The sequence below is a fragment of the Triticum urartu genome, chromosome 3A (assembly GCF_056163025.1).
Source record: "Triticum urartu cultivar PI428250 chromosome 3A, HENAU_Tu73, whole genome shotgun sequence".
In the NCBI taxonomy this organism is placed as follows: Eukaryota; Viridiplantae; Streptophyta; class Magnoliopsida; order Poales; family Poaceae; genus Triticum; species Triticum urartu.
Window position 1 is genome coordinate 16,749,994 of NC_141875.1, and position 11,348 is coordinate 16,761,341.

General features: G+C 46.3%; 1 protein-coding gene and 1 pseudogene across 1 annotated transcript; both read right to left on the bottom strand.

The window, feature by feature from the left end:
• Positions 1-1,172: 1,172 nt before the first annotated feature.
• LOC147977894 (protein GOS9-like) lies at positions 1,173-2,244 on the bottom strand (annotated as a pseudogene).
• Positions 2,245-7,874: 5,630 nt separating this feature from the next.
• On the bottom strand, positions 7,875-9,165 carry LOC125547657 (expansin-A24-like). Its single transcript, XM_048711467.2, has 3 exons — positions 8,908-9,165; positions 8,465-8,789; positions 7,875-8,391 (listed from the first exon to the last, which is right to left on the bottom strand). The coding sequence occupies exons 1-3, from the start codon at positions 9,065-9,067 to the stop codon at positions 8,082-8,084; spliced, it is 795 nt and encodes a 264-aa protein (XP_048567424.2). The 5' UTR covers positions 9,068-9,165; the 3' UTR covers positions 7,875-8,081.
• Between the last annotated feature and the right edge of the window lie 2,183 nt (positions 9,166-11,348).

Here is an 11,348-nt window from a genome sequence, read left to right on the forward strand (position 1 = left end):
AGCCTTGCAAGGTGCGCATGTGGTGCCCGTTGTGAGTGCGCCGGACCGGTGTGTACCTAGTCCCGGTATGTGGCTAGGCTGGGGCATTTGACGTTAGATGTTAGGCTTTGGTGCGATGTCTATTTGGTATTAGGCTCAGACATTCGGCACCCCTTCATCAAAGGGATAGGAGTAGCAACAGGTGTTGACTGAATGGTGGCTTCAGGAGTATTACTTTGTAAGGTCTTTATGAATAATTAATAAAATGGTTGCATGCATGTTAGGGCTGCTGTCCACGGGTGGAGGCTGGCTCGTTTTATTCACACCTCGACTACACGAGGAGGCCAAGACCAGCTTATAAGGAAGAGTATGCCTCCACCTTTCAGTCCGGCCTTTTGGCATGGAGTGGGCTCTCCGCTGAATGCTGGCCCATGGCCAAGTCAAGTAGCCTATGACCTTCATAGCAATCGCTATTTGCATTTTGATATTACCTATCCACGGATCACTCCAACTTTGTAGCCTCTTTGCCGCTGCCCTTGGTTTGGCATCTTGCACGACGTACGGGTACCCTCCGCCGGCACTCCATTCCAAACCTCCTCCATGGTTTCAGGAAAGCCCAATGTGCAGTGCTGCTCACATATGCAAGAGTTTTGCGATGGAGTCAACCAGGGGCTAGCAGCAGTTTTATCTAGATCGAAGCGACAGACCCCTCATGCACAGAAAAAGCGAACGCGCCAAATAAGAGTCCTGGTTACCAACCCAAGGCGTAGCTCTCGCCTGGCCAAGGGCACGGGACGGGGATCAGCAGCATCAAAGCAGCAGGCGGTGTTAATCCGCAAGTTGTGCCTGGCACATGAAGGCGAGGTTATTTCGGGCGAAATCGTGCAGGCGTACATGGAGTTGTTCGAGCGCCCCTTGTCCGACTCGCACATTGCAGCCATCCTAGCGCTATTCGGCTGTGGCCATTCCATCCTTGCGATGATTGAGCATACAGGGGAGGTTGAGGAAAATAGAGGAAAATATATCACATATTTTGCATGTCATTAAGAGTTGTTTGATAGTACTAGTAGTACATGATTAAAATAGTATGGTGCCCCCGCAACAGTTTGCCAGTTAAAATAGATGATGAAATCACCAAGAGAAGAACCAGATGTCTGGCCGATGCGTACAGATTGTCCAAATACAACGGTGCATACAAAGTTTGGTCACGACTCTCGTCCTAATTTGTTCATGCAGAAGGATCGAGAGGCTAGAGCAATGATTATGAGTACATCTTGACGTAGGTGCCAAGTGCGTTAACATATGAATTTGAACGCCCATGGAAGCCGATTATCTTTCCGCCCGCTGCAAGGAGCTCGAAGGCAGCACCCTGCTTCTCCCCATAAGGTCCAAAAGTGCGCCGGTTGCCGACAAAAGTGAGTGATTTCACAATGAGCCCGTGACCGGAATAGTCTACGTGCCCTTCCACGCCGGTGAGGTACTCGTCCGCCTCCAAACAAATCTAGTAGGCATACAAAACAACAAGATGAATCATCTTCATTATTGCGTACGTGCAAGTTTACCAGCTGTTACAAATATAAGATTATCTGAAAAAAGACGACAAAAAAATGTACTGTAGGATATATACCTCTGAGGGTTCTCCTGCAGGGGAACCCCACTGCTCGGTCTCCTCCTCCCGGCCGTCCCGGTCGTACGACACCGACATGGCGTCCAACACATCGCTACGGTGCCACACAACCAGCTTAACGATATGGCAAACGCCGCGCACGTCCATGTCTTTCTCGTTGCCACCGCAGCCGCCGAAAGGGCCTATCTTCACAATCCCTCGTGGGAGGATGCCGGAGTCAGTTATGCTGATGGGGCACGTCTTCTCGTGTTCATCCTACTCGTGGTAGAGCATCTTCCCGGCAGTGCACACATAGAAAGCGTTGGGGCAGGCAACACGGACGGATCGCAGGACGCGCTCGAGGGGCAAGCAGCGGCTGTACCGCGTGGGAATGGAGCAGCGGGTGTAGCCGGTTTTGATGAAGCACGAAGCGCATTTGTCCTTGTCCGAGAGGCTGTCGTGGCACGTCGAGCACAAGACATGCCCAGCTGCGCACTGCACCGGCCGCACGTTATAGATTCAAACAAGAGATCTTGCTTGAGACTAACATTATTAGTCCACTTGTAGCATGGACTAGTTAGTACCTGGAACACCGGAGATACGAGGGGGCGAAGGCATCCGGGGCAATCGAGAGCCTCCGAGTCGACAGTCGACGACGATCACCTTGGGGGCGGCAGAGCTGCTGCCGCCGTGAAGCTGCTGCTCCGGTTCGGCGATTGTCTTCTCCATCTGGCGATACAAGACTGGGGTATGGCTCTGGGTGGCAGGTCACATGGGAAGATGGAGCACATATATATAGGCTCCAGCTTCTTGTTGCAGGTTGTACCAAGCCACCAACCCGTACATGCATACCGCAATGCACTAATGGCATGCAGCTCACAGTCGGCGAGGCGCCTTGCTCCTTTTCGAGAAAATCACATTTATCATCAAGTTTGATATCCGGCATCTACTGCAAGCAGTGAACTTTCGTAGTACAAGTACTCCGGGCCAACTTACAAAATTCAAATTTAAACATGTAAAAATATTCTGAAAACAAATCATGGCTGTTTACAACACATATGTCGACAACCGCTAAAAAATTCAGAATGGTAGCATTTGAAACGTTTACATTTCAATTTTGTAGGTTGGTAGCATGGTAGCATTTGAAGATTGGTATCACCTGATATTTTCTTAGGCACTCCTTGCAAACTTCCAGGGCCGGCCCTAGCATCTCGGAGGCCCTAGTGCGAAGATGGTACAATGGGCCCTACGGTCACACCTTACGTCTTCATGTTCGCTTCGCTGATGCACGTCGTAGCCGCAAGTCCGTTCAAACTATCCGTATGACACAACAGTAATTTTAAACAAATATTTTATGATCTATCTAGAAGTAGCAATTTGAAATTCGAACAAAAACACAAACACCTTCCATACAAGAACAGTAGAGAAATGTCACAAGATAAATCCTAGCAACATCTAATCGTCATCGTCATGTGGTAATGTGGTGATGGTCGATCATCTTTAACATGAAACAATTACTTGTGTGAGAATTTCATGCAAGAGAATCATCACATAATTCGCAATAAACAAGAAAAGAAGGACAATCCATAGGATGAACAATTTACCTGTGGACCGGTGCTGGTGTCAACGCCTTAGCGGCAAGCCGAATGTGGTGCATCTTCAGCTCGTCGCCGGTGCCAAGGAGGTCACCACGAGGGCCTTGTCGCCGTGGGTACTTACAGAAGAACCTATCTACTATTCGATCTACTACTAGTATAAAACTCACTGGAAAATAAATTAAGGAGATGATATAACTGAAAATCTATTCATGAGCGTCGCTTGGGGCCCAACTCCTGGGAACTTGGTGCAATTAATTGGGAGAGGGAGAAGATTGGACGGGAAGAAGAACAAACCGGCGGCGCTGTCTCACACAAAACGAAACAATTAGGATTAATTCTCATGGCTGGCTCCACCGTCCTTAATGGGCTGCGAGTGCTACCTTAGTTTATTTTTTCCCTTCAAATGTATCAATACATGTGCACAGAGAGTATGGTGGGCCCCTGGACATGCTGGGCCCTAGGCGGCTGCACTCCTCGCCATGGCTTAGGGCCGGCCCTGCAAACTTTTGTCTATACAGCATGTAGTGGCACCAATCTGTACATCTCTACTTTTATAAAAAAACAGAGTTGGTGATGATGGTATGCTTGCCATCCTGCAATATAGGCCGTCCGATTTATATCTGACAGATAGGAAGAAAACTATGTCAATTTGGCAAAAAGATACTCATATCTGTCTATACGGCATGTAGTGGCATTAATCTGTTCATCCTTTTCTCTCACAAGATAAACTACTCGTATACGATGTTCCGTGCAACGCACGGGCATCTTGCTAGTTATTTAAAAGTTTGAGTGAAAAGCAAACTGTGGGAATGCAACGTTGTTGTGTCAATCGAAAACAAAGAAGTTATTTTCGGATAATAGTCGAAACAATTTAGCTATATGCCAGGTGCTTGAAAAGAGATTATTTTTTTGTCAGTCATTTTTTGTCCGTTCATTTCTGCTTTGAGATTCGTACTTCCTTTTTCCTTCCTGTTTTGGGGCTCGTTCTTTTTACTGGGTATATATTTGGGTCAGTCAATTCATTAATGGGCTAAAGCCCATTACCACTGTGACTCAGCCCTCCCCTCTATCCGATTATTTTTAATGTTTTTGTGTGTTTTTGCTTTTGTTCATTCTTTTCCTTTATTAGTCCGCTTGTGTGGGTATTTTGGGGATGTTGGGTGAGTGTAAATGTATATTCGCAAATAATACAAAATATATGTGAAAATTGCACTGCTATGTGATTAATCTTTGCATACTATATAAAATATAATTTCAGTGAAAAAGTCATGTGCTTTTATTATTACTTATTTTTTTTAAAGTAAAATAACATGCCACTAATTCATTGTTCCTTATAAAACTTCATTGTTTTGATATTTTATCTAGTTATTATTTTATTTCCTTTCTTCTTGAAAGCTAATGCCAATGCCAATAATTCATTCATCCTTAGTAACATTTTTTTTGCAAAAAAACCATTGTTATATGCTTATTCTTGCATATTTTTTAAAGAGCATATTTTTGTGTATATTGTGTGGAAATTTTATCATTGCTTATTTTAGAATTTGTTTTTCATTTTATTTCTTCTTAAAGAGTAATACCAATGCCACTGATCATTCTTCCGTAGAAAACCTTCTTATTTTGATCTTGTTTTACCTTTTTTCACTTTTCTTTTTTTCTTAAAGGGTAATACCAAAACAACTAATTTATTTTTTTAGAAAAGTTCATTAATTTGAATTGGTACTTATTTCATTTTCTTCTTCTTTAATCATAATAACAATGCTACTTCTTTGGTTCTACAATTTGCCAACATAATAATACTAATAAATAAATAATTAGCATAGGATGTCACGTCCGTGCGGATTCTTAATTTCACATAAGCAGGTGGGCCAATGCTGATGGTGTTGGTTTAAAACGGGCAAACTACGGGTTCACTGCGGGGCAACTCGAAGACTGATTTTACTCATAGGCTGACTTATCCAACCGTAGTCTGATAACGAGATACGCGCGGCTCCTATTGGGGTCTCGGCACGTCGGGAGGTCTTGCTTGATTTGTTTTACCTTAGTCCAATGTCTTGTGCACTGGAATTGTTTTTTATACCTGACGCTGACGAACACCAAGCAAGTATATGTGTAGTGAAAGATTGGAATTTCACACTGTCCAGAGTCTAGACAATGTCTTATACCTGACTGACTACATCGCTTGTTAAATTGGAGGGAAAGATTGCAATTTATGGTGAGACTGATGGTTTGCAGGATGATGGCAGGTTATATATTTTTCTTGAACTTTGTGACCACTTAGATTTCATCTTGTCTTGATGTTTAAATTTCTTTTCGCTTTGGCGCTTTTGCTGGTGATGTAACTTCATTGAGTGTGTGTGCGGGAAAATATCTGGTGCTCCGGGAGCACCTAAGCTCAGGTGCTCCCGTACGAGCCCGCTCATTGAATCTCAGATCCAAGGGCTCCCATGAGATAATGAACATTTTTGCAAAATGTCCTCAAGAAGTCCAAAAAATGCGCACAAGTACATCAGCTACGACAGGTCCTTAAATACCGTTGGATCTTGGATCCAACGGCCCGGAAGCCCGTATCATAGGAACACCGCTGTCCTGGTATCACAGGATACTCTCCCGTGTTTGTGTGGCAGCCTGGAGCAGAAGAAGAAGGTGATTCCCGAATGCCAAGTGGCTGACGCTAACGCTGACCAACGCCAACTGCCCCCCCCCCCCCCCAAGAGCGCATCCACATGTATGTTTATACTTCCAACCAAACTCAATAACCTTATTGACGATCCGTCCTGCTGCCTCCCGCCAGTGTCGATGCGTGTAGAGAAGCTGGCGAGTTGATGTGTACCTTCGTTTACCTAATATAAGTGTAATCGAGAAGCTAGTGATTTCAGCCCAGCTCCACGCAAGTGCTCTACTCCCGTCGCATCTCCCCATGTTTCAGGCCCCTCGTCCCCCTTGTGTCTCCCCCGTGGCGACCAGGGGGAACCCTAGCCGACGTCATTTCGGCCCTCCTCCACCTCCACCTCTCCTCACCGTCGTCCGTAGCGCTGCCGGGAAAAGCTTGGGCGGCTGGGCGGCGGCGGGGCGTCTCTCCCCGTTGTTCGTCACGGTTGGCGCGGGGAAGCCCTATCGGGCGGGGCGCCTAGCTAGCATGGGGTCGGGCGGCGCGGCAGGCGGGTTTTTTGGCGACGTCGTGCGCGGTGCGGCTGTGGCTGCCTGCTCGCGGCGTGGTGGGGAAGATCAGTGGTCGCGGGTGCTGTCGGGTTCAAATCGGATCCTATTCTGGGTCTTGTGCTTGAACGCCGCCGGCCGTCGCTGACTACCCCGGGTCGTTAGATTCGGCGCCTCGAGATCTACGATGGATGCTTCTTGATCCTCCTTCATGGTGGGTTTAGTCCCATGGCTCTCACATCTATGCAGGTTTTGGTTCATGGTCTGTCGCCGAATCCGGAGCCGACAGAGGTTTGGTGGTATAGGATGGGGACCGGAGGAAATTTTGATCGGTTGCCACCGAGGACCCGGCTGCTGACGGCAACCGAGGTATTGCTCTCCTCCTCTCCTTGCTTTCTTCCCTTGCGTCCAGGTAGTTGCTTTATGTGCAATCTTCTTGCTGTTGTGAAAGAGCATAACTAATCTGAAGGCATTCAAGGTTGAAATATGTACACTTGTTATCACCAAGTTAGAAGATTTTGCATCCAGCAGGACATTGCAACAATCATCATGAAAGGCGTCGTCGAAGAAAATGGGATGTTCCACAATGGCCTTGTATTGCGGGCCGACGTCTGAAGTCGCACAGGCCTACAACGTCTGGACATGACACCTTTCATGACGCTATGGTGTATACTCCCAGATATGGTAGGATGGAAATTCTAGTGATTGACGATGACAATGATGATGTGTCGGTTGAACATGTACTTTATGTAATCGACAAAACTTTGAATTTCTATATGACAAAACTTTCAAGTTTAAACGGTCCTCCTCAACCGGCGTAGCGCTCTAATTAATTAGTTTGGGTGCAATGAATATTGTTAATTGTGTTTACTATTTGTTGCTTCTATTTACTAACACTTTCTCTTGGTGTTGCTCAAGTATATTATGTTGCATATTCTCTTTGAATTCGCCTGATGATGATGCATCTCTGAGAGAGACATAGACCATCGATGGCGAAGAAGTGCTATGCCCTGTACATAGGGAGGGTTCCAGTAGTGTACGACGAGTGGCCAGAGTGTCAGGCCCAAGCGTAACGCTTCCCGGGCGGCAGCTAGAAAGGGTTTTGAAAAAGGAAGCGGAGTGGAAGCTAGTTACTTGAGGTGCACACTAGCGCGCGAGAGAAGGGGAAACACGCCGAGTCGGCTACCGCATGTGTGCAAGAGTCCATCGAGCATTGCCTCGCTGACGCCATGGACTCATGGAGGTTGGCCTCTCCCTTCTATCCCATGCATCTATGCCTCTCAAGTTTTTGGATGAGCCATGCCGTACTGATGTCTACCGTATTAATCGTGTTCATAGTCATGTTATTCATAACCAGACGCCCTTAGAACACATTGTTGGCACTAGAATCAACAACTCATTTCTTAGAATTTTCAGTTGTGCAGTTTTGCCCAACTTGCGACCATTCAACAACACAAACTTGAGTTTCGATTCGAATAGTGTTTCTTTCTTATAAGCGTGAGTTACTATGCATAGCACTAGAATGACATAATCTATTCACAGAATGCATCATAGAAGTTAATTTGAAGAATACACAATTGATGGAATGAACATGATCTTAGATACACCAGACGAATTACACAGTGAGTATGAACAAATTGAATTGTAAAATTAAATCAGTGATACAAGCAACACAACATTACACAACTTGCATTTTACGCAGCATAATTACCACAAATCCATCACTTGGCAGACATTTCTCACTAGAATTGCAATTTGCTAGCAAATGATTGCCCAAAGTTCCATCCCTTTGGCACAACATCATTGAACACAAGTGTGTGTCCATCACTGTTGGTTAGTCTGAAGGAGAGCATCTTGCCGGTGAGGTTCGCAAGCGAGTGCCAGTTAGCACCCCAATTGCGTGCCATAGGCATCCACTCGTCGGAATCAGAGGTCTTGACATCCATGGACTTGATCGAGCCAGCTGCAGCAACATTGCTCACAAGCACAAGATTGAAGTACTCGTGACCATTGATTACGAACCTCACGCCACCCCGCTTCACGCACGGAACTCTGCATGTGTATGGCAGTTATGTGGCTATGATGACTCTGAACTAACTTTTGAACTTGTAAGAAGCATATATACCTCTGGTACATGATGGGGATGATGCCACCTTTATAAACACCAATCTTCTCCCAGGCCGGCTGGGCCATGTCGAAATGCGGCCGCGGTGGGTTGCACCAGCCGCCGTTGTCATTGGGGAGGGCATCGTTGGGCGGGCAGAAGTTTGTGGCCGTGACGGTGACCGTCACACCAGGCTTGCAAAACAAGGGATCCGCGCGCTTTCGGTCGCATGCGATCTTGTAGCACTGCCCGCATGCGGCGCCATCATTGAACAACACGGTGCTCAGAGCCGCCGTGCGTGTCCCGTACCCTTCAGAGAAGAGGTTACCATACCCGCATGCGCCACCTGCAATATGCAATATATAGAACCCATCGCAAGTGTTAATACACAGAAGAACAAGATCGACCGGGCATGCACGCAGTAGATAGATGTACAGGCGTGAGTTGAATGATTAGTTGATTACCCATTGTGTCAGAGGCGTCAGCGCCGCCGTAGAACGTTGCATGCGCCTTCTGCCAGACGAAGGGTTGCGGGGATGGCGTGGTCGGGTTGTCCGCGGCCACAGAGAGCACACAGCCGATCGCCGCCAGCAGCATGCCTGCAACAAATCGAGCTGGAGCCATATCGGCCGCTAGCTCTTGAAGTTTGATGAACTTGTGGCCTAAATTAATGGAAGCGTTTGTTCAGTGTGTCTATATTGATCTGTTGCTGACGGTTGTGAGCTGCTGTGGTGATCTGACGATCGTTTGTTTATATAGTCTTCACTGCGGTCAATTCGTACGTACGTCGCTAGAGGATTAAGCAAGGCCACCCTGATTGGTTCAATGAAGCACCTAGCGTGCAAAAGTGCCTGGCCGTGCAGCCAAGCCATGGCTTGTGTGGCAATCAAGAGATATATGTATAGTATGCATGTAGGCGCAGACCCGTCCCTTGAATCGTACGACAAGTGTTCATGTCCTGCATCTGGTCCTCAACGTCGGCGTGTGATAATTAGGTCGTGAAGAAACCTTGAGTTGTCAGTAAGGCACATCGACAGATGCTTTCAATCCGTATCCGTCCATTCTTATGCACGGTCGTGAAGAAATCTTCGTCGGTTTGGTCTTGCGAAGTAACTTGACGTTGCTTTGGTGCCGGTGGATCATTCTGTGGACGTTAAACCAGGCTAATCCTATATTTTGCAAGTTGCTGGGGGGGATCATTCTGTGGACATTAAACCAGGCTAATCCTATATTATGCAAGTTGCCCAAACGTGTAGGGGGCACGTTTCCGGTTAGCAATTATCTGTTTCACCATACCTTTTCATGTTTGTTGTTTCTCCCTTTTCAATTTTTGTTATGGTTTCCCCATTCGAGTTTGGTTTCTGTTTCTAAGGAGCAACTAACCAAAGGTCATCCTTTGGGGCTCCCCTAAGAATCAATTTTTTTTGGCCTTAGAGCGCGTCAAATAATGCATCCGGACGCCATCACGTATCATGTGCTGGGTGCCCCCTCTGAGTTTTTTGCATGCGTTTTTGGATTTTAGATGGGGGTTTTTGGCATTTCAGTTTTTGCCTGGTTCTCCTTGGTTTTGGAGAAAAATTTGTTTCATTTTTGACAAAACATAGCCATGCTTCTTTAAAAAAAGAGCTCCTTATCGGTGTACTGAACAATGCGTGTTCATACCCCTGACTACGCACCGGCAAGATGCAGCTTCTGTGCCGGGAAGGACATGGCAGAAGGTAGATCTATCCCAAGATGCACAAGTCATGGTAAATAATACTGTAAAGAAGATCTCCGGGCAGAGAAGATCATCTCAAGATCAAGACCCAGGCTGCCGGGAAGCTACCTTTCCTGGCATTGTGTTTCTCCACGTCGCTAGCAAGCTCAAGGCCGGCAAGCCCAAGATCCCTCCACTGCTTCGCCGCACCTGCTTCTCAGGAGTCTACCAACAGGTGGCAGGCGCGTAGGCGGTTAGGTAGAGGCTGTTGGGGCACGTGTCGATCCATCTTTTGGAAGAACAACTTTATTGACATCCATCTACAGGGTGTCGTAGTAACAAAAGGTAGGTACCATTATGTTTCTCGTGGAAGCACAAATTTGCTTCTGCAAGAAGCACAGCCAGTGTCTCCGGAAGAAGCACATATTTACTTCCACGACAAGCACAACCAATGCTTCCGTCAGAAGCACAGTTTGTGCTTCCACGAGAATCACAATTGTGCTTCTTAAAGGGAAAAACACAACCTATGCGTGTACGAGAAACATAGTGCTTCCGCGAGGACCGTGGAAGAAAACAAGAAGATCGTGGAAAAAGAATTGAAGGACTTCTTTGAAGGGATGAAAGCAAAGAGACATCCACCTCCGGAGGAGAAGGTAGATCCGGTGAAAGCAAAGCCATTTATAATGCTTCATTATCAGTTTGATTGACATCTATTTCTCGTAAAGTGCTTGTGACATGAACAAGGGAATGATTACTATGGACACTACGTGTGCGAGTTCATCTACAACGCGACTTGCAAAGATAAGCGGGGCTACTCTAAAAGATAATTTGATGTGTGTAAGCAATAATATTCACAATTCCATTTTATTACACCATCATTTCTGTTGAGTTTCATTCATATATATGTATTAACCCCCTTCTTCAAATTAGACGTGGGAGATGCGGAATGAATTCCTACCAGAAGATTGCACGAAAGCAATTCAAGAGGAATTAGTGGGATTCTTTCTTGACCACGTCATCCATAAAGCCGGAGAATACCATGTGGAACTTGATTTCAGATGCTAGGTGATTGTAAGAGATCTTATATATTGTATATGTATGTAGCCAGTAGCGTCCGATAGATAATACGAGAACTTGTTGTTCGACCAATTTCTCGGAGAAGGAGGGGTCGATCACTTCTCTCGGTATGCATGACGAACTTCTGTACTT

What these genes read in the sequence shown, in the direction of transcription:
- LOC125547657 (XM_048711467.2), bottom strand. Translation starts at nt 9,067, where the DNA reads ATGGCTCCAGCTCGATTTGTTGCAGGCATGCTGCTGGCGGCGATCGGC. An exon ending in TGACGCCTCTGACACAATGG is followed by an intron (nt 8,790 to 8,907) that starts GTAATCAACTAA and finishes TGCATATTGCAG; the next exon opens with GTGGCGCATGCGGGTATGGT. An exon ending in ATCCCCATCATGTACCAGAG is followed by an intron (nt 8,392 to 8,464) that starts GTATATATGCTT and finishes ATACACATGCAG; the next exon opens with AGTTCCGTGCGTGAAGCGGG.